Source organism: Calypte anna, chromosome 2 (genome assembly GCF_003957555.1).
Source record: "Calypte anna isolate BGI_N300 chromosome 2, bCalAnn1_v1.p, whole genome shotgun sequence".
Lineage (NCBI taxonomy): Eukaryota > Metazoa > Chordata > Aves > Apodiformes > Trochilidae > Calypte > Calypte anna.
In genome coordinates, this window is record NC_044245.1 from 96653225 (window position 1) to 96677727 (window position 24503).

A 24503-nucleotide genomic window follows, 5' to 3' on the forward strand; every position below is an offset into this window, starting at 1 on the left:
AAGGGCATACATGTCATCACTGTCAGCTCCTGATGTTTTATTGTCATTAGACAAATACAGGATCATGCCCTTAACTCTTTGGCTTGACATATCTTTTATCTTCAAATTTGTTTCAGGAAGGGGAAATGAGCTGCTTAGCAAACAGTAAATAGCATGATGGAAAATATCAAAATGCCTGGGGGTGTTCCATTTCAAGAGAAAGAGGCAGTTGCTTGGGCAGATTTAGATCTGCAACTGGAATATTCTTGACATTCTATTTAATACTGGGTCAAATTCCTGCACTTTCATTTAGAGCAAGTATGTACTCCAGAGCACTTCGCTACACTAAAGATGTATTAAAATGTTGGAATCAGACCAAGTGTGACCATTACAATTGCTGTCACACTGATGATATATTAGATTATATGAGATTACAACATTAACCAAACCCTTTGAACAACGGGGAAGGAAAGAATTATGGAAGATAGTTAAAATATGGCTCTTTGCAGATATAATGTTGTAATATACACTTATTTTTTGCTATATTTCTCCCTCTTGGCTGCAAAATCTTAGAGCTGAGATGTGTTACATTAGGAGGAGAGGAGGAGGAGAGGAGAGGAGAGGAGAGGAGAGGAGAGGAGAGGAGAGGAGAGGAGAGGAGAGGAGAGGAGAGGAGAGGAGAGGAGAGGAGAGGAGAGGAGAGGAGAGGAGAGGAGAGGAGAGGAGAGGAGAGGAGAGGAGAGGAGAGGAGAGGAGAGGAGAGGAGAGGAGAGGAGAGGAGAGGAGAGGAGAGGAGAGGAGAGGAGAGGTGGGAGGGAGGGAATGCAAAGAAGTTATATAAATTGGGTGACAGACTCTTATGAAACAAAAAGAAAAAAATTTTTTTTTTCATAGGAAGCAAGCAGTTTTTCTTAACTTATTTACAAGCATTGTCCCCATATTCAAATTCTAAAAAAAGCTATTTTAAATTCTTTTAATCCTTTAATTCCTTGCAGCCATTAATACTTGAAAATCTTTGAGCTGCAGGAGTTTTAAATCCTTTATTTAAGCTAGTTCAAACATCAATAGTTCTCTGGCCCTTATGAGAAAACCTCTTATTTTCAAAATATTTATTACTTTAACTCCTTCCCCAAGCATTGTAAAGGTTTAAATTGTGGCTAATCATGTAATTTCAATGTTTTCTGAATTGTAAAAAAACAAATTTTTAACCAATATAATGTAATCCATTGTTCAGAATTTGGAATACTTATTTATAGATTAATAATATAAACTTCTTAAATAGATCATGAAAGGTATTATGCATTAATTCTCCTCAAAATATTCCAATTTTAGATTAATCTGGCTGTGATGTATATCACAGCAGATGCAAGACAGCTTTCAATTATATGATCTGTCAATACCCCCAACAATGTATATAGCAGGATCACAAGCATGTACCTAAACCCTCACTATTTCTTTTTCCTCCCCCTCACATTCCAGAAACTTTGAAGAAGAAATATTCAAGATGTTAGATAAGTTGGTGATATATATAAATATATTTTACAATAGACTTGTAACATTTGACTCGATCAAGGTGACTAAATTCATCCCTATGTTAACACAGGAGTCAAAATCATTCTGAGCACGGGCTGCATTTATGAAACTGGGTTTAATCCTACTCTACATGATTCTGCTAAACCAGGTATTATAGACCAGTTGCTAATGCCAGTGACAGAAAACACTGCCACAGCAAAGAAAGAGCTCAGCAAAGATAAATTTCACAAGTAAATCTGTGCCAACCATCCATCTAGGAGTTGTTTGTGCATGATAGGAATCAGCTATTTTGTATATGTTGCAAATATATAAGGAAAGAGAGAAAACGAACAATGATATCACCTCTAGGAGTGAAATAAATGCTTAATTTTTAAAATTTAAGATTTCTGCTTTAGAAATTACAAAAGCTACACTAGAATCCCTAGTTCAACTTCAATGCATGAAATTACAAAATTGAAGGTCACCAGAAAAGACAACATACAAATGAGTTCTGTACCTGTGAAACTCTTTTTCATGTATGCCCTAAACAACACAGATATGTATATTATGTATGTGTATATATATATATATATATATGTATTTCTTTTTTGTCTTTGTTGACATAAGAGAACATAACTTGTTAAGGCTAGTCATAGACTCTTCCTAAATTTCAAGACATAAAAATATGAGCAACATATTGAAGGTTTTTTTTCTTTGCAATTCTAAAATTATATCTTCTTTTATTTGCTTCAAGGAGATTTAAATATTTTTTTTTCAAAGGGTTGGTAGTTCAGGAATACAAAAGTCAAAATATGTAACCTCCTAAAACATCTCAAACTCCCTCTGCAAGGGAACAAATTGCTTTCAGTGTAACCTAAGACTCTCCCACAAAAATATGGACAATTTGCAATACAATACAACTTGCAATTATTTATTTAAGTAAATAAATAAATAATTATGACATCTTGTAATTACCTGACAGGACTGTTTGAGGCATCTGGATCATGGGCTGCTACAGTCCCAATGATAGTGCCAACCTTTGCTGCTTCAGATACCACCATGGAGTACAAGCGGGAAGTAAACACGGGAGGCTCATCAACATCTTCCACAATTATTTTCACTGTTGTCATGTCACTGAAGGGTCCTAGACTCAGAAAGCGAGGGTCAACGTGCATATTGGCTGCTTCTATCCTCAGTGTGTAGCTTGTCTTAGCTTCAAAATCCAGCTCCTATACAAGTGAAGTTATTAGGAAATTTTATTATGAAGTGATGTTGCTGCAAAACTGTTTCACTTATGACTGTCAGTAAGTACAAAATTAACTTTGCCATTTGTAAACAACCAGAACTTTTAACTGGCAGAGCATAGCTGATAGATCACTTTTTAGATTTCTCACATCAATATTTGCAGTGTCTCACTAGTGAATATTTCCCAACTACTTGAACATTGAAAGAAATCCTATCCTGAGAATGAAGCAAGGATTCTCTGAACTAATGACAAAACTTTGTTATTTTTTCAAGGACAAAATTCTCCCTGGTTATTTCATCAGTGTGAATTAGTACTTCTTTTTGACTTATTCATATTTTCTCTAAGGTCATGTTAAATGCAATATGCCATACTACACAGACATAAGAAGTGGATGTAATATTCACTGGTAAAAACACCTAATTCAGAAAATTGTAGGTTTGGGTATTTTTCTGTGGAAAATGTGGTGATTGGTTAAACTGCATCATTTATGTGACAATATTTTGTACTGAAGATACTTAGTAAGCAAAACGTACATTAATTTCTTTCACATTCATTCTGCTTTAATATTATTTGATGAAAGAAGAGTTTATTTTTTTATTAAAGATTGTATCAGATTTTAAGCATACCTGCCATAACTAATGGGATACCTGTCATCTGGAGCATGGTCCCATAAGGAAAGTTATTTTGGAGGGAAAAAAAAAATCTAACCTTACAGGTAAGTATTGAAAGAAAGCATCATGTTAATACTAGCATGATTTACCTATATCTATAGTCTTAGTTTGTCAGCTTGCACCAAATGACTTTCTAAATATACTTTTCAAATCCAAATTTAATAATTAAAAAAAAAAAAAACAAAAAACAGGCATTTTTAAAACTGAATTATGGTTACTCAACTGTCTTTCAAACTATAACTCTAAATGTATAAGACAGATTTGAAAAGGTTTTCTGAAGTTCTAATTCTGAATACCACATCCTGAATACCTCACATGTGCTTCAAAATTATCTGACAGCATCTCCTAAATATTCCTGTGCTCACTCACAGGAGCAAAACACACATCCATTGACCTACAAATACCAGGGTCTAACTTTGAGATTGAGTTACAGTAGGATAAATCCCAAACAAGCATCCTAAAAGTCAGTGATTATACAAATGTTACAACACTTCTCATTTTCCAATTAAAACATCACACTAGAGGAATGCTAACCTGAAGAATGGAAAAGACAACAGGCTGACATATGTTGAACTAAAAAAAATAAAGCAAACCTTTAGCAGACAATGTATTTTCAGTCAGAATGTACAAAAATACGCAAGGCTAACTCATTCTCATGAATCAGTGATATCTGTTGAAACTGGATATCAATAACAGCAATACTTAATCAAACACGTGGAAATACATCATGAGACTGCAGAAAAGATAGCTTCTTGTAATATACTAATGCCAACACCATTGTCATCCTAAGAAAAATAGATCATGAAAATTCTGATTTGATGAAGTGCATAGAGAACAATATATATAATTTGACAAAGTATATACATTTTAATTTTAATAGACTAAGCAGAATAATGAGGAAATATTAATTTTTAAGACATTCCCAAATTCAGGTATTGATTAAAGAATAATAAATTAGAACTTCAGTATTTGAAATCACAAAAACATTTTCCATGTGAATGTCTATCACAAAGGCTGATGTGCACTTTTAAGTAAGCATATTTCATTCTTGCAATGTAGAAAGAGACCATTAATTTCTGTCTGGATTACAAGAATGTTAGGCTAGGTAGAGAATATACAAAACACACTTCCAGTAGTGTGAGTAGAAAAACATAGAGTAGGATGCAAAACTAACCATGGCAACTAAAATCAGGTTTCACCTTCTCTAACTTAACCATACACATCTGAGAAAAATCACCATATAGTGCTTGTTGTGAGCGTAGCAAAATTCTTCTAGGGGATAAATCAGCTGGTATACTTATGAATCCAAAATTTTCACCAGTCACTACTAAAGCAGACTTAATAACTAGAAGTAGTAAAACTCTGCTTTCAGCAATACAAATCTTGCCCTAGTATTCTCTCAGATATCTTCTGGTACTCAATGTTACTACTAGTTTACAAAAGCTGTAAGGGTCCTTTCATTTAAAAAAAAAAAATCTAACATATGTACATACACAGTGGGGAGCAGCTGATGTTTAGAAGGGCATAAGTATGGATTGGCAAAGGGGTTCTACAACATTAAAATTATTGTGTTATACAGGGGCAATAATGTTGTTTTATGGAGTTCTTTTTAGCAGTTTGTCTCTTGTAAAGTGTGGCTACATCTACAAAACTACAGTCATCATACCCAGTCTGCTCATATAAGAGACACATCTTCACATCCTATGGTGAATAAGGTGATTATGGTGAATACCTAGTGAGTACTAGGTTTTGAGTCATAATATAATCTGGACAAATTAACAAAATTTATAGAATATTATTAATATGCAAGAGCTCTTGACCTGGTTGAAGTATTCCAACAATCCCTATATAATATAATAAAAACATTACATACTAGAGACACTACTGAAAAACAGAAAAAGTGAACCTAAAATATTTCCTTTCTTTGTTTCTTCTTATCTGAGGTGTTATGCCTTCATTACTTCCTGCTATGACACAAGCACAAGATTCCAATAGTAAACAATCAAGTAATCAAGTCAACAGACTACAAATCACTACATCAGTGTTGAAGGTTAAATGGACAATGTATACTTCAGCCCATCAGTATAGCGAATAGAGCTTGACAGCTTCTTTAATATCAGTGCATTAGTGTTATCTGATTATATCCTGTGAGGCATACATTCATCTTTCTTTCATTTGAGGGTTAAAGACTGTTTCTTTTTTTTTTTTTTTTTTTTTTTTTTAATTGTGTAAATTTTTTTTTTTGTCTGTAGGAAATTACAGAACAAGGTATCTATATTACAGAGGCTGGATATGAAGTTTCATTCTCAGGAACACATTTTCATAATGGGTCTTTATTGTATTGTAGCTCTGTAATAATGTGCTTTTCAGAGGTGAAAATCCTATTTTTTAGCTGAGTTGAAGTTTTATATTCAAAACTGCAGTACATCAAACAAATATATATTGTCTCTCAAAGGAACCATGGAAGTCTCAAGTTCTTACATTGTAAATTCTGATACAGAATTGAAAAGAAATTCTAGCTGCAAAAAAAAAGTGAAATGCTAAGAGTAATAGAAAGATATCTTTTTACCCAGAAGCTTATGCATTAAGCCCCCAGTTTTATAATTGTCAGTATTACTCTTAGACTGAGCTCAGGTTTTAGAATAATCTTTTTGAAGTCAATTTATGAGAAAGTACTTTACAACAATATTTTCACGTTTTTCCCTTTCAGATTGGTTTGTGATATTGGTGGTAGGGTTGTGTGTATTTTGTCAGAAATTACTACAAAGTGAACAAGAATTGTACCACAGAAATCTTAATGCTTGTCCCATGTTACAGTAAGACATGAACAGGCTTTTTTCTGCACTTAAGTCCACTAAAATCTCCCTGTAGACTTCAAAATAGCTTGAATCAGACCTCATAACCTTCCTTATATGATATACATAATAAAAATATACCTTGAAGCCTTGAACTATTTGATAAATGTGGAGGTGGGTACAGATCATCTATCAGGTTTTTATCTTAAGATGTTGCTGAGGAGCCATGATTAATACTGAAGTCTAGCTAAAGCCCACAACTTTGTGAGTAAATTGAGATCAGCATTTATACAATGCCTTTTCTCATGTGCTGTTTTTAGAAATAATGCTTTAGAAACTATAAACAATATGGTCTTGTATTTTGCTTAGAAAATGAAGCCAGGATTCTATCCGTGTGTATTACAGTAAGGTTTCTGTGAACAGTCAGCATGAATTCACTTTGAAATTCTACACACATAGGTTTGCATGGAGACTTCACAATTTGTTTTATTAAATGACTGGATCATAATTCACCTCCATAAACATTTATTCAGTTCTAGTATTGCTACTCTGGAGACAAATCCAACACATTATTTAAAACCCCAACATATGCAGAAGAATTTAATTTTTTTTCCAAAATCTGTCTGAGTCTATACTAACACAACACTGAGAGCAGAACAGAAATTGCAAATGAAACCACAGGAAGGAATTAATGTTATTCTACAGATGGAGAACTGCATCACAGTTTGAATGAAAAAGGTGCATGAAAAAAGGCACAAAGAGGAAAGAGCTATTTGCACTCAGAGATGTACAAAACATCAAATGCAGGAGAGTAGGGTAGGTTTAGGCTTTGGAACCTGTAGATTCCAAGGTAGAGATTTAATTCCTTCCCGATTTCTTAGTAACAAAGACATTAATGGTTGGACTTGATGATCTTGAAGGTCTTTTCCAACCAAACAGATTCTATGGTCATCATGCAGGCTTAACCTCTCCTGAGTCCATAGTGATCCAGCAGTTTAGGCTTGGTGGTTGAAGCCCATTTAACCTGTGTACACTGTCATCAGTGGCCTTGTATGTATCTCTTCTGCAGAGAACAATATGTAGTTGCCTGTTAATTGCTGTGTTTGAGCTCTTCATTTACTTTCTTCCTTCCTAGCCAATGCTCTCTGCAGGGTGGCCAGAGAGCATCTTTCAGCCCTCAGCAAGGCACCAAGTTCCCTGGAGTCCAAGAGCTGAGGGCATTCAGAGTTTTGGGAGGTGCTCATCAGCATAGGGACTCATCTTTGGATATGTCAGAGGAAAGAAAGCCAAAAATAGCATGAAATGAGAGAAAAGTTTTAAGACTAAAAGAGATAAGAGTGAATTCCTGGGTCAAAACATAGCAGCATCTAGGTTTAAAAACTGTTAGCAAAATGGGGTATTTAATCAGGTCAAAATTTTGTAACCTTTTTAATGTAGTTCAGCTGCTATTTCATAGAGCATTTCTCAGGATGAATATTCAGTGGTAAAAAATACAGTTCTACTCCCAAGCTATAGTGATTATAGAAATCATATATGACAATTATTTAGTCTACTGTACAATACTGGAATCAGAATATCCAGCAACAAATAGTATGACTACAGCAGCACACTGAAGACTAAAATGGACTCATCAGTTTCAAATTAGATTGCTGGAACTGTGACTGAGAAAGTGTTGCTCACCATGACCCTGATAAAATCTCCCCCTCTAGGACAGGCATGTTTCTGGTAGATTTGCCCAAAAACCTTAAATGAGCAAACTGAATGAGCATCACTGAACAAAGACACAACTAACTTTTCGTCACTTGTATTTCAAATGTACTGAGGAGAAATTAGCACAACTTTCAAGAAACCTAAGATGGATGTTTTTGCCTTGAAAAAAATGACACATACATAACTTCTTGTGACATCTCTAAATGCTTACCAGCTCTAAAGCAGGTGTTGAGGATATCAAAGAATTACCCCATTGCTTTGCAATATCATGAACATTAATCAAATGTTATTGTATATTGCTTTAAAAAGAAATTAATGAACCAGGGGAAAAAAAAATCAAACACAAAAACACCATCCACCCAAAAAACAGCAAACAAACAAAACCAAGCCAAAAAAACCCAAAAACAAACAAACAAAAAAACAAACAACAAAAAAACCCCACAAACAAACAAAAGCTAACCACAGTGGTAGGTGAAGTTTACAGAGATTAAACTGTATATAGAGAAGAAAAATCTGCTATGGAATCATATTAACTACAGACGTAGATTTTTGTTCAGGAACAAAGATATTACAGATATTCTAAAATAAGTCAGGCATTTAGGGGATCTTCAAGTGCTTAGCAGAGTGACAGCCATAGATTTGGTATTGCCATTGACAAGCATTCACACATGAAATTATGTGTGAAATCATATAGGAAGAGATTCTTCTGTCTAAAGTGTTGGGATTTTTTCTGTTCTCCTCAAAAATTAAATTTGCTTGTAGAATATTTCAGTATCCTTTTATTTTGTAAAAGGGTACCCTTTAAAATATATTGCAGCAAAGTAAAATGCAGTTTTAAAGTCTTCATTTTTTAATTGCACACATAGAAAACTAAGAATAAAAACATTTCATTAAATATTTTCATTGTTCTGAATTTTTAAAGTAATGTCTCACATTGTAAAACAACAATTCTTACCCATACATAATTTTAAGGTTATTAATGTGTAACTACAGAGTACAAAACCATCAGCCAGACAATTAAATTCTTTATTTTGTTTTATATTGCTTTATTTTATTATTTTATTTATTTTAATTTATTTTATATTTAGGATCCATTTTTTATTTGGAGCTTGCCTTTCTACTGTAAGATATATTTTCACTTTTTCTCTTTAAATCAAAGAAAAATTAAACTGAACTTTAGATTCCCATCCAAACTTGTATGTGCAGGAAAAATCCTCATCAAAACAATACATCTATTGCCAAAAAGCCCACAAAAAAAATTTCAATGTAAGCGATTATAAGTCTCAAAATCACATACATGCATATACACACTGAAGACAAAATACGTCAATGGAAACTTTATAGCTGTTAGGCCTCCTAGAAACAAAAGCTCAGTCTAATAACCTGTCTTCATCTTGCACAGATTCAACCAGAATCAGTGAGAAAAATCAGACTTACCTTTTGAATTGTTATAATTCCTTCTTGGGTGTCTTTATCAACAGAAATTTTGAATACTCCCAAACCATCACCATCCACAATCTTATACTCCATTTCAGCATTAGGTCCTACATCTGCATCTGCAGCTTTTATTCTGGCCACCACAGAAGACACTGGCAAAGACTCAGGGACATTATACTGATAAGATCCTGTGAAATTTAAAAATGTCATAAATTCAGAGTCTTCTGGAACTGTTGGCTAAAAAACAAACCAAAACAGAACAGAACAAACCAAACCAAAACAAAAAGTAGCTTTCTTAAAACCTACAGTAAATCATGCACTTGAATACTTACTCAGGATAACATAATATATTGAATTCAAAATAAAATTACTCTTTTTTTGTTTGTTTGTTAGGTTTTCCTTGTGATGGACTCTAAATACTATGAGAACAATTTCTTCCTATGGTGACAGAAGTACAATGAAGCAATGCAAAAACATAGTTCAAAACTTAAGTGCAATCATGAAATGAATGCCTGCTAAAGATTTCCAATGCAGAAGATAGTTTTATTTGGTTTTGAGAAAAAGCAAGAAAAGTAAGTGAAATGATATAAATATGACCTCTTATTCTTTTATAGCTGTGTATCTCTATTTGGTAGTTTGCAACCTGAACATGACTAGAAACCGACATAGTAAGTGCACCACCTCTATTCTTGAAAATTCCAGCTTTTTCATTCAAGTAGAAAATGCCTATGCTGTCAAAAAGGTATTTGAGTGCAGTCTGTATCCAATAACACCTTCACCTTTAAAAATAACTTCTGTTGTTCTATTATTACTACAAGCATTTGGTGGCTTGAAATAACAGGAAATCTATTATGTACAGATCTATTTTTTATAACATTGGAGGTGAGTCTGGAGTGTACATGAGTATATTCTTCACATTACTGTAACTCTACTTAAAAAGACTTTTACAATTTTTTTTTTTTTTTTTAAGGAAAAAACACCCCAAACAGAATGCTACAGCATATTATTAAACTGAGCTTTTTAGGTCTGAGGATACAACTGTGTACTCTTTTCTTTGGTTAGGATTAAAGCCTTGGTAAAAGAATGACCTCCTTCCTTACTCACCTCACCCTCTGAGGTGCCAATAAAAAACACATATGAGGTTCTGGTTGGGATAGACCAACCAAATGTCATGGATCATGGACACAATGGACAACACACACCAGAGGTATGTCCATGATCAGAAAGACTAACACCCGTATCACAACATCAGTCTCAAAGGAAAAAAGAAGGGTTATAGTCTTAAGTGATTCCCTTCTGAGGGGAACAGAGGGGCCAATATATTGGGCAGACCCCTCTCATCAGGAAGTATGCTGTCAACCTGGAGCCAAGGTTAGGGACATCACTAGGAAACCTCCTTGCCTGATGAGGTCCTTGGACTACTACCCCCTAGTGATCTTTCATGTTGGAAAAGAGGAAGTAATGACATGCAGTCCTACAGCAATTAAAAGAGACTTTCGGGCCTTGGGAAGAATGGTGAGAGATTCTGATGCCGTGAATCATCTTTTCATTTTTTCTTCTGTTCTCCCAGTCACAGGCAATGAGATGGAAATGAAAAACAGTGTCCAGATCATTGATACATGTCTTTGTGGATGGTGTCACTGCCACAAATTGTTCCTCAACAATGGTATGGTGTATGCAGGACCAGGGACGTTGCCACCTAGTGGGAGAGACCTTCCTCAGAGAGGAAAGAAGGTATTTGCGCAGGAGATTTCTGGACTAATCAACAGGGTTTTAAACTAGATTTGAATAGTTTCAAATCTAGAGGGTAATATCAGTAGGCTTTCACATAACAAGACATGGGATGACACACCTATCTTGACGCAAGGGGCAATGGGCACAAGTTGCTCCATTTGAATACAAGAGGAAAATTTTTCACTATGAGGGCAGTCAGACATTGGAATGGTTTCCCAGGAGAAGTGGTGGATTCCTCAACCCTGGAAACTTTTAAGTCTCAGCTCAACATGGTTCCGAGACATATCATATGAACAATAATATTAGAAGGGTTGGACCAGATGATCCTTGAGGTCCCTTCCAATAAAACATTCTATGATTCTAAGAAAGTAGATGGCAAATGGAGGAAAGATGACTTTCCAGATCTTCTGTGATTAACTATTTAAGAAATACTGTTTGCACAAGACAAATCCTGCTAAAATGATAAAGGAATCTAAAGGATTAATAGTCAAGTTAAAGAAATATGCATCATGAAATGCAGCTGACAAGCGCTAAGTATCTATTAAGGTTTATCTTCCTTTGTGTTTTTACTCACAGAGAAGAAGTAAAACACATTAATAAATGCACCTGCTGCACATCACTTCATATCAACTGATCTGAAACATATCAGCTAAAGAAAATAATCTTTCAATGTAGCTGTAGTAGTAATAATGATAATAAAAACTTGCTGCCAGCAATTCTCAAAGTACTTAAAATGGAAGTTGAGTAATTTTACTCTTTGTTTGGAAATAGTATGGCACGCAAAGAAGATAATTTTTTTAAAAAATAATATTTCAACTCATATTTTTAAATTGTAACTTACGTCGTGGAAAGCGGGGTGGGTTGTCATTAACATCAGTCAGGGTGACAGTTACAGATGTAGTCCCTGATAATCCACCGTTCTGCCCAACCATGTCTTTTGCTTGAATAACAAGTAGGTATTGGTCCTTGGCTTCTCTATCCATATTTGGAAGTGCAGTCTTGATAACACCTGCAGTAAGACAAGGCATGTCAATGGTTGCACAAGTAAATATCTTGCAGTGAAAGTGGATTTTGTCTTTAAAAGATAGCAGCTGATCAGTGATTACAATGAGAGGAAGGAGTTTATATCAATCCTAATATCTCATTTTTGACTAGGAGAGGAACTGATATATTGCAAGCTTATTTAAGTTGTCACCTGTGGAAAATGGGATGCTCACCCACTCATAAGCAATAAAATTACTCTTGAGTCAGATAGTGAAAACACAAAAGCCTGCCAGCTCGAGACGTGAAGAATTTGGTGTGAAGAAGACACAAAAGAGCAGAGAGCAGCCATGTTGGTAACAGCTCTGGGGGCTCAGCAAGCAAAGGATATAAATGTCCAAAATTGGCTCTCAATCCACAGAGAAAGGACTGTGATTGGACATGAATATTGTGCCTATCTCTGCTGCAAGCAAGCAAAATGAAGAGACAGTGGCATTGCATTATAAAAGTGAGGATGCACCAGCTTCCTGGGTTCGTCAGGTTCATTGTCCTTGTGTTGCTGGGTCCTGTTCCTTGATTCCATTGTTCCCCATGGTCATGGTTGTCTGTGGTCCATGCAGTGGTGTCTCCTCATTCCTATTGGTCCTCTTCATCCTCCTCCTCATCACCATCATCTCAACACGTGAAAGTGTGCCCCCCCTTTCCTTCATTAACCCCAGGTCCTGCCCTCGCACCTGCACTTCATTGCACAAACCCTGCAGGGGAAAAAGCGGTGATGGGCTCACCCTTTCCTGCCCTGATCCCATTCTTTCCTACCTCTTTCTTCTTGGTTACTTTTTTCCTGGCATATATATATATATATTTTATTGGCATCCCTTGCCTCTCCTGAACACTCATCCCTTAATTGGCTACCTATCCCAAAATAAAACTTCAGAACTTCAGTTTGTTCTTATGAAGTGTTAGTCCTTAATTGAGAAACCTTCTTGGGTAGTGGCCAACTCATTCTCACGTTACGTAAGCTCACAGACTGCGACATCACCAAAACCCACGAATTCTTATTTAGCACTAGATTCTTTGGATAATGCCATCCATGACAGTTTTTTCCAAATATTACCTATCTGAACTACAGACTTCATGATGTCTTGGGTAAATTCCCTTTCCTGGTTAAATATCATATTCAGTGTTTTCCCACTCTAAAAAGAGTCAGAAAGAAGAGAATTTTCTGCATTCATTTTTAAGATTCCAGGTCAAGATTAATTTCACAATGTCTTAAACAGTCATTCACAATATTATCTCTCAGTATTAGTATAGTGACATTAATGTCACACTCCATGTATGTATGAAATTCTTATTTTACCATTACATTTGCTTACAATATCCACTTCTAAAGCATTAATTAAGGTATTCTCATTTATTAATGGAAATACGGTGAAATCTGAAGTATTTTTTCTCACATATATTTGATGATCTGCATACAATTTACAATTATATGATTTGAAATGAAAACCAGAAGAAAGTTTCATGTTTCATGCTTTCTGTTCTGTTTATATAGACTGGAAAATAAATATGCCTTCTCCAAACGTGATGACTTTATGAATATTTCATGCTTAGTACAACGCTACAGCCACTAACTGTATTTCCAGAGAGGCAGCCATTTACTCTGCCAGCACTTAGTGTCAGCAGCAAAGGAAGCATAAACAAACTAAATAAAGGAGAGAGGCACATTGGGACACATATCTATTCATCTGATATTTGTTGAATGTTTAGTTAGAGTTTGATTTCTTTCTTCCCTTATGAATGCAGGACTTGCCATTAATCATCGGTGTCGAAGCCTTTATTTAGCAAACAGACTGTGGCACCATTTCAACCATTTTACAAGACATGTTAAAATACAATTAATACACAACTTCATAATGTTATTTGTTCTACATTTCATTTTTTGGCCTGCTCGTTAAATTGCCAGGCAACGTTAACCAATCATTTGAAGGTAATTGTGCACAAAAGAACCTTGAGCATCACATCAAAGTGAAAATGTATGCAAACATTTCAGTCTGAATCCTTAAAGATTTTGATTTAGCAGAAACTACCATATTATTGTTCGAGAGCTTTCTGTAGTCATGATGACAACATGCATTGTAGATATGTATGGGTGGAGTAAAAAGAGAGCACACTATAACCTGTAATCATTTGGGAAAAGAGAAAGTGATATATATCTCTGCTGAGGATAGACCTGTTGCAACCTGAAGATAAAGGTAGTATGATTTCTGCAGAGTTAGGTATTGTTAATAGTGTGACTTTTGGTCATCGAATTGGGATTCAGATCTGATTTACATCACAGATTGTTTATGACAAATAGGTAGCCAGTTTTTTTTCTCTTCTTTTCTTGTCTATCTCTGAAATGAAGATATAATCTTTGTCCATGTTGATGGAAGTTTAGGCAGTAAACTGAACTGAGAGGACTTATTTCCTGCTCTATGAAAAACACAGAGTTTAAAATATTCACAAAATTTCATGAAAGTAGTAAAGAAAAGTTCCATCAGTAATTTGGATAGAAAGTGGAAGCAAAATGTTCTGCCAGATAAGGACAGGAAGCACAGAGATGCCTTGTTCAAACAAATAAGGAAAGACACATTTCCCATGATTAAAGTTCACTTTAAAAAGTCGAATTCAGAAGTGATCACGCCATATATCTACACTTAGGGAAATTCAACTATTTGACATTTAGATATTTCTAAAACAAACATTTGAGACTGTTCACAGTATTTTGAAATTTTCATTGATTAAAAAGACAGAAAGTAACAGCAGACCAGGGATCTAGTAGATTGACAAGAAGATAAAGTTCCCATTCCAACAATGTCTGCTTATCACACAGCTCGGATGTGTGGTTTTCATCATCTGTTCTTAAGAATAAGAAATTAAAAGATTAGTAAAATCCAAATGTGTTCCATTAACCAACAAACCACATAGATAAGTTCCTAGTCAGTTTTTTAGGAATAATTTCTTTTTTTTTCTCAGCATTATTTTAGAGGGTTTATGGAAAGTTACCTGTTTTGGCTCCACAGAAAAGTAAGGTTGTCCCTGCAATATGCTGTAAACCACTCGAGCACTGTTGCCATAAGTAGGGTCATCTGCATCAGTGGCTGTCACTTGAACCACAGAGGTACCTGCAAAATATTTAGGGGCCTGTTGTACATAAAAGACACATAAATCTGAACTATACTTATATATATGTATAAAATATTTGCCAAAATATATCTAAAAAAGAGCAAGGTGACTTTTTCACAGCTGCTCATCATTTCCATGCTGATTCAACTTAAGAGTACAAGGTCCTCTTTGCAAACAAGTAACATTGGCAATTACTGAGTTCCATCTTCTCAAACAGTCTCAGCCTCTGGCTCATAGCAATAAGAACATACATTTGGTAGCCCACTCACTCTATGTCTGCCTTTGGGTGGTAGAAGGTGTGAGAACAATATTTCTTAAATGATGGTGATGTCTAAAGTATGCTTAGTATGACATATTAATAGGCATATCCCTTTGAACAGGCATATCCCCTTCTCCCTTTGAAGGGAAGTTTGTTACTAAAAACTGTAGTGAGAAGATAGAGCTTAAAGTATATATACATTTATAAGCATCATGCATTTTAATAATAATTAACACAACACACATAATATATAACCAATTTTAGCCTATACATTTTTACCTTTTATAATAGAGATGGATGAAGAGTTCCTGTTCCAGCTCAAAGAAAAACTGAATTCCTTTAAGAAGTAGTAATTTAATTTAATACTCTGAAATACTATGGTATCAGCTGTGTTAGTAATCTTCCGCATGAAACATTTCTTGTGCAAGAAATATCTCTATGTTGACAGGAATAAGAAAACAAAATATCTAACTGGTGGGCAAGAAAGTCATATTTTGTGAGGATCTCATTTTGCATCCAACTCCTATACATTATATTCCCCATGTCAGTTCCCATTTGTTTTGTTCTGCACAACAGATTCCATGATGTATGCTGACAGCAGAATAAAACAACACTTGGGAGCCAGGGCCTTGGCCATGGTCACCACCCTTTGATAGCCAGAAAGAATAATTTTTTTCACACTGGCAGATTGTCTGAACATTGAGACCTTCTCTTCAACATCCCAGGGACGCATTTGAAAGTTACGTTGCAAATTAATATTGTAGTAATTTGGCAGATGCCCAGTAAAGGTCTTCAACAGACGATCAGATTCCTTCATAAACTGGATTTAGACACAAGTTTAGAAAAAAGCATTTGTTATAGAGAGTGCTCATTTTCTGAATGTACACATTTTTGACAGAAGAAAACCGGAGCAGCAAGTCTAGAAATCCTTCTAAGAAAACAAAGCAATAGCATGTGTCCAGGGTGAATTTAAAATAAGTTGTACTGTGGTCAGTTTTATTCGGTTTTTGAGTTTGTTTGGGTTTTTTTTCAGGAAATTGGTGAAATACTTATGTCTGATACAGAACATCCCCCACTCCTTTTCCTCATCTTTTCAATTTTCAATTAAGTAGAGATCATAGGTGGGCCATGAGACAGGGCCAAAGGCTTGGAGAGAAAGGAAAAGTGCAGCCCTCCATAAATTGATCCAAATTACAAAAAAAATTTGACCTCACTGAATAAATTCTGACCAGAAATGACAATTTATAAAATAACTTTATTAACTTATGTTGTGTCCTAGCTAACCCACGTTTCTGATCTCTCTACCTGAAGTCTCCGTGACAAAGTATTATGACTGCAATTCTATTTCAGATGCAATTTTTCTCTCTTGAAGACTATCAAGAGATCCCATATTTTGGGATAGGGAAAAGGGTATTATCAAACTGAAATTTCACATGCAACTATTAAGTAGATGGCAAGTTTAAAAAGAAAATTGGTAGCTAATCCATCATTTATCAGTTATAGGACTTAAAATACATCAATTTTCTGTTCACTTGTAACTAAGAGCCTTGATTCAATATGTCAAACTAATTTTAAAGATTAGTCTGTAATGTAATGTCATACAGGAACCTATTTAAAACTTGCCAGAACCTCTCCAGATTTTGAGTACAAAGCTATCATAATAACTATTTGACATCCTGTGTTCTTTGTGAAAGCCAAGCTTACCACATTTACAAAGTACCTAAGCCCTGCCAATGAAGCTTACAATGTCTGCAAATATTGGCCAAAGTGCTCATAAACTTCACACACAGTTATGTCTCTGCTTCTTGCTCTTGCTGTTCTCAAGGACTCCAGCCCAATACAAGATCAAAGAAATTAAAGGCTTTGTAACCTCAACACAAACATTTTGGAAATCCTGCAAGCTTAGAAGTGCTTGTTTGCTGTAAAAATCTATTGAGGTAGCAAACAATCCCTCTACATTCTGTGAGATGAATAAAGTCAGTAGCTGAATCTAATTGCTTCTCTCCCAAAACACATAGAACCTTTAGAAAAGTTGTGGGGTTTTAAAGTAGAAATTCTAACACCAAAACCTTTTGCATTCATCCCGAGTATAATCAGTTACTGGAAAACCATGATACTTTTCTAGTTTCTTTGTTTGTTAATCAACTTCACTCAAACCTCGGGAGGCAAAGATCTTTTAAAAAACCTCTGCTATTGTATTTCTTTGCATACAAAACCTTTGAGCTCCCAGAAGTGCCCAGGGAGAGATTTCTGCACAATGTATTTTTAAAAAATGTGTAAGCTAACATAAGATTTGCTAACTACATGAAAAGTCCTACACATAGCAAATCAGTTCCAAGAAAAGATAATACACAGAATGATCAGCACGAGAAAGTTTCCAGAGATTGTCCCAGAGGAAGCAGATTTCTCTTGAAGAAGAATAGGAATTCTTTCAGAGGATGATCACTCCAACACAGACTTGTCCTCTTTTTCTTGTAGTGTATTGATATCTAAGTCATATGATTATTTTCCTTTTAAAAGTAACCACTAAAGCTCTATGGATACTCACAGATTTTCAGTAAATCTATAGGTTGAGGAAAAATGGGCAGTTGTATTGTAATTCTAATTCTATCATCTTCTAAAAGAAGAGTTTGTCTTACTACACTGAAATTGAGTTTCCTTTTATTCCTGAGCATTTTGCCATGTCTCATAACACAGGCAATCAGCTGTCATGAATGTGTCCAAGATTAGGACGTAAAGGTAAAGTGGAACAGTCAAGAAATGACACCACACTCTCACTCCATCCAACAAAATGAGTGTCCCAGTAAATATTAGTTAACATTGCTCAGAGTCCTAGGCTGCAGGTGTAAACAGGACACTAACCCTACCTCAGACTTGTTATAACTTGTAGCATCACAACTACAACTTTAAATACTTCCAACAGTTTGTATATCTGACATGCATTAAAAAATAATAAAAATTAGGGGCTATTTACTGAAAAAGTGTCATTTCCTCTTAGATATGGACTCCTGTACCATTATTTTCTCTACAATTGTTTTTTTAACAAAGCCTGAATACCAGCTCATTAAAAAGCTCTATATGTAGAAAACCTCATAAACTTTTCACCAATTGCAGCAAATTTTGAGGGAAAATCTGTGCTGCTAATCAAAGGGTGTTCTACATATTTCATTATTGATGTCAGCTAACAGCACAGGGAATTTTGTGTGGCTGGAACAGATTTCTGTTGTGGTTTGGTTTGGTTTGGTTTGGTTTGGTTCCAGGATTTTTAAGTTGTCATTTTTACCTAACCTTTGATAGATATTGGTTGATATTACAGAATCACAGTAATCTGAGAACATGATCTACTTAATTCTGATATCAGGGTAGAAGGAAGAGAGTTTTTCTAGAAAGGACCTTGAATTTAGAATGCTATTTGTACTTTCATTTACCCAAAACCAAGATTCAGCAATGTTTGTGATATCTTGTAGAGGTCAATTTTTTCTGTGACGTAGCCAGATGATGCTGAAGTTTATTTAGAGCTGGAGATCCTTCAGAGAGATCCTTTTTAAATTTCTGAGTTTCTTGTTTTAGAAACCTGTACACAGAGCTTTCTAAAAATATTCTTAGCAACTTGTGTGGTATTCTACCAAAGCCTTTAAGTGAGTTATATGAGAAATGCTTCTGTGACTTGTATTTAACATTGGTGGAATAATTTAGGAGAAAACTGGTTTCCAGAACAAGATGAACTTAAATGCTTATTTTTCAAACTGCATAAACCCTTACCAATGAACTCTAGACATATTAATAAATTAAAATAGACACATAAAGGCAGTGAGTCATTAAAGGCATTGACTGATATTAACTAAAGATGCGTAATATGTGTACTACACAAAATAATTCTGTGATGGCATCACATTTCTATATGATACCAGTTTGTAGAAATATTAAACATCTTTACTGTCAAGTTGCCCATAATACTGGCTTAATTCTCATATGCAACTGCCTGGTCTGGTTCTGGTCCATATCATATGATATTTCTGTGCTTCTTTCATGGGCCTCTACCCAGAACTGCTACAGCAATGACTCCGCAGCTTTTCCCCTCCAGGAATGTTAAGGGGAAGTAACAGCACCTGGGGGTAGGTTCTACCCTCTTCACCTCCTTGCTCTCCTTCCACAGCCTCATGAGGTTGCCTTTACTTGGGGACAAAACCCAAGACCCAACCCAGAGCAGCAGCAAGGTCAGATAAAGTGAAGCAGAGAGGGCTTATGACTGGAGAAGTACACTGGCCCTTCATTGCTGGCCCTGCAATCAGGTTCTCAAACCCCCCTACCCGCTTGTACCAAAGATTTAAATATGGCATAAAGCTCTTATTTTTTATTTTTATTTTTTTAGATAGTAAGAAAGATTTATTGTGCTGGGTAACAAGCAAAGTTGCTGATATGTCTGGAAAGTAGAGAACATTAAAAACCAAAACCAATGGAATTGTTTGGTATTTTTATCCCCATTTCCCCTGGCTGTAAGCCAAAGAGATCAGCATCTCACATCTATCTTTTTCATCAGCATCAGAGGAATACTCTTTTAACTATAATTTACAGTATTTTATTTTAAATATGACACTGCTAGACTTTTTTCAAGTAAGAGACATACTTAAAAAAAAAATCCAACCAAAAAACCCCTATGAGTTTCAGATAAGCCATGTTTTTGAGGTTTTTTGCTATTAATAGATTTACAAGCCATCAAGATATTTGCCCTATCCAGAATAATCAATATAATTGGGCCTTACTCAAATATAACTTGAACTGAACTGAAGTAATTTCAAATAAGAGGAAAGATTGACTTTAATTACCCTTGGATAATGTCTTAAAATATTTGTCAAATAAAATAGAGAATCATTATACATGCATAACCACTCATTAGGTTAAAGGTTATAATTCTCCTATCTTTGTAGTTAATTTGGGTTTATAATCCTATGAGCTCTTTCATTTGGTTTAATATCCAATTAAAAATCTTTTTCATGGATATAACTTTAAACAAAATAGGAGAGACATACTTTAGTTATCCTTAATATTTCATGAATAATCTAGGTGATTAATAAAAAAATGTGTATATGAATAAACTATGAATCAGTGTGACTATGTAAGCAAGTACCACACAGACATTTTGTAGTAATCCTTAACTCACTAACACTGCATCATTTGGTAGTTGTGTAATACAAATCACAAAGATACATAAATGCTGGCTTCAGGAAGCTCACAAAGATCGAAAAAAAAAAATCTCAGAGTGCACAATTCTCAGTTTTGCAAAATATTCTATATAAATTGAAAATGTATTTGATGCTACAATCCATATGGAAATTTCTTTCATTTTATTTCTGCTCAAGAAAATATGCATGAGGTTCATTTTGAAAAATACTCATATTCTCCACTTCACACTGTGTACTACCCACTGTTAGATTTACAATATATTTTTGAAATAAATGGAGCATGGATGAAGAGTACAGGCACGGATTTTTGTGTGTAAGCAAACCTGATAAATCTGAAGTTGTTATCCATACATCAGTATGGCAGTATAGGACAAGACAGAGGTAACTCTCACAAAAGGGAAATTGGGAGATACTGCTTTTCAGGACAAAAGACAAAGGTGCAAAAACCTTATAGTTGCTGCATGCTATAGTTCAAATAACCTCCTTCTAAAATAAAGCAGCAATTAAAAATATATTTTTAGAGAACTTATTTTTCAAGTGCTGAATATTTATGTTTTACAATCTTAGATTATCTGTTTTTATAAAGTGTAGCAGTAAAAATTTCTCAACAATATCTTAAAACTTTATCTCCTCCTTGATGCTCCTAAAAAGCTGTGTTGTCCATCTCTCCTTCCAAGGCTACTATTTGCACCAGCCATCCATATATTGTTCAAGTGACAATGAAATAATTCCAAATACCAAATGAGAAACAGTGTCTATGCTCACTGCTTAATAAAATAATTAATTAGAAAACTCATTATCAATTTCTTATATTCTATCAGCTCTGAAGACGAGTTTCAAACATAAAAGCAATGTTGACTGATGATTCCTGCAGGGCACATGAGCAGGAAAGACTTTCTTTCTCTCTAGCTCTAATTTAGAAGCACTGTTTTAACATCCAAAACCAGAAGAGATGATGTTGAGGAAACTACAGCAAATTCTGTATCAGCATCCTTACTGTAAAAGTATCAAACTTTGATATGGTTTGAAATCAGTCAAGCAAAGAAATTACTAATCTCAATCAACATATAACTCTCTTGATTTGAAGCAAGATTTCTTATACACATATTTCCACTGAAGTAGATTGTTATTTTTTTTAGCTGCATTCTTGCATTTATAATTTTATGCTGAAGTAAAATTTACTGAAACTTGTCTGATGCAAACTCCTATCTGGTCTGAATAGGTCAATATTCAAAGGAAAGATGGCACCTGACATCAGATGAGCATTGTCTCTTTTTAAAGTTAAGAAGTAGTGGATTTGATGATAAAATTCTTCCTTAATTCAAACTCAGGAAAAATTAGCATTACCTCTTTTCCATCTAAATGCCATTCTTCTTTGATGCCACTGGATGTTTGAAACTATCTGAAGATCTACCCTAGTCCCTGCTTTTTGAATCTATTTTCCAGAGCAATGTATTTCAGTGTTAGGAAGTGTGCAAAGTAAACTGCTACTGACATATATGCAACACTACCAAAAAAAAAAACCACAAGCAAACAAACAAAAAATACCCCAAACAACAAACAAAAATACAAATAGAAAATCTCACTCTGCATTAGCAGAAGTTTGAAGAGCTTTTAAAGAACAGACTTTATCTGAACAAAATTCTACATTATCACCTCTGAGTACCATAGGATATGTGTGAAACCTATTATTGCTAATGAGAATTATAAAATAAAGCCTCTAGGCACTGGAATGTGAAATACACCATAAAATGCTTATCTGAACCCCTACATAGCTGTTTCAGTTTCACAACATTTTTTTCAAAGGGTAAATACTTAATCTAGCATGTTATTTCCAGTGAAGTCTCGAAATATCTAACTGTTGCAGGTGTCTCATAGATAATTAAGTAGCTCAGTGCAACACAGTAGAAAACAATGAATTTTTTAAAAAGGCAATAGGAAGAAATTTCCCACGACACCAAAAGTGTATTTTGCACTTACCCACGGGAGACATCTCAGGAACTCCGGCAGTGTAAGGACCATCCAGAAATTTGGGCTCATTGTCATTGATGTCCTGAATCTTAATGACGAACTCAGATTCTGGTTCCACAGGTTTATTAGTCAGCCTATCTAGTGCTTGTGCTCGGAGTGTGTAGTAGGCCTGCTCTTCTCGATCCAGCCTCTTTGTAGCATGAATATCCCCCGTGTTCTCATCAATAATGAAAATGGAACTTGCCCCTTCGCCTGACAAGATGTATTTGATGGAACCATCTCCTTTATCAACATCAGAGTGAAGCTGGTGAAAAATTGATGAGAGATGAGATTAACTTACAAGAGAGTCAGTGGCATGGAGATATGTAAAAATAACTCGTATGTCAAGCAGTAACACATGAAATTTTATTGTTCTTGGAAAGATAAGGTGAATATTTATCGTGCACAGCATGTGAGGGATCATTAGAATCCGTCAGCTTGCTCTTTTAAGCAAGATAATTTCATTCTTTCCTGCAGTCTCATTCTCAAATGCATTTGATAATGTCATACATTTTTTCACACCTAAGTTTTACATAGGCATACACACATAATTATAACTGCTATTTTATCCTTCTCTGAATTAAAGTACCTTGTTGCTTTTAGCTTATTACACTTCTGAAGGGTGAGACTTCAAACAAATGTCACTTTAAACCTAATGTCTGTGTGGTTTTACTTCTGTGCATGTATGGGAAATGACCTACGGAACTCCTCAGTGTTTACTGTGTAAAGCAACAAAACATATCAAATTAATTCAAATGGTGGGTTGATATATTCTTCACCATAATCTGATGGGCTTACTTTCCATATTTTGTTTTCTGTTATCTAACTTGAGGAAAATGGAGAGCGTGAGAAAAGATCAAGAAACATCCTGACACCACCTGTACTATACAGCATCAAAAATCAGGTGTAGTTTCCCTGAGACTGCTTGCAGTATGTATAGAACAAATGTAGTTCTGTCAGTCAGAACTTACCTTCCATTAGAAATGCAAGACAGATTTACAGAAAGAAACTTTCCTCCGCATCAAACAAGTTATAGAGCAATACAACTTTTGTAGCTCAGTTCTGTCTACTAAGTGTCACCTTCCTATTACAGAACACAGATTCAAACAGTTCTAATAACTAACCCTAACTCCATTCTCCCACTTGTAGCATCAATGGTTGATCTGGATATCATGGTAAAGTAACAGACACAAACATGATATGTTTATGCTACAAGAGAAAACAACATCAGTAAATTTCAAAGCACTTGGCTCTCTGGTTGAAAAGTGGATTATTACTTATAAATAGCTGAGGACAATATTAAAGATGTTCGGATACTTTACGCCTTATCTACTTTGTACATGTCTTAACTTCATGTCATACTGAGTTTGGAGCTAACTCTACTGTCATTATCATAATTTCTTCCACTAACATTTTTTTTTCCTCTCAGCTGGGAGTATCACTAAGATAGTAAACACTTCCAGAATATGTGCAGAAAATTGCTATCTCAGGCATAACTTAGCACAGCTGCAAAAACCTTCTCCTATTTCAGCAGGGAAGGATTCATGATCAGTTTTGTATTTTTTTAGCTGGATGAAAAGCTGCCTATTTCTTACACATTATTTCACTTACACTGCCTGGATATCTCATACTTATGCAATTACAGTGCACTGCCTCTCCCTCTTTTAAGACATAAATTGAGTCTGAACTTCGGACTGGATCAAAAAGCAGAACTAGGGTGTTTAAATCAGATTAGCTATATTATTTCAAAATACGGCTTATCCTCACTCTGCTGCTACCTAACTCCTGAGACAAACAAGCCTGAGATTTCTTTGGTGAAGT

The 24503-nt window shown here is 35.0% G+C and overlaps 1 protein-coding gene across 3 annotated transcripts in view; it reads right to left on the reverse strand.

Moving 5' to 3' along the window:
- Positions 1–24503, reverse strand: part of CDH7 (cadherin 7) — a 75572-nt gene that overhangs the window by 13715 nt on the left and 37354 nt on the right. For 2 of the 3 annotated variants that reach the window (XM_030444792.1, XM_030444795.1), the window contains exons 2-7: positions 22653–22947; positions 15111–15229; position 12851; positions 11926–12093; positions 9351–9538; positions 2467–2720 (exon numbers count right to left, since the gene is read on the reverse strand). In XM_030444792.1, coding sequence (XP_030300652.1) covers positions 2467–2720; positions 9351–9538; positions 11926–12093; position 12851; positions 15111–15229; positions 22653–22947 — 1025 coding nt within the window. The remainder of the gene's footprint in view (positions 1–2466; positions 2721–9350; positions 9539–11925; positions 12094–12850; positions 12852–15110; positions 15230–22652; positions 22948–24503) is intronic. The other variant, XM_030444794.1, reaches the window with a different exon arrangement.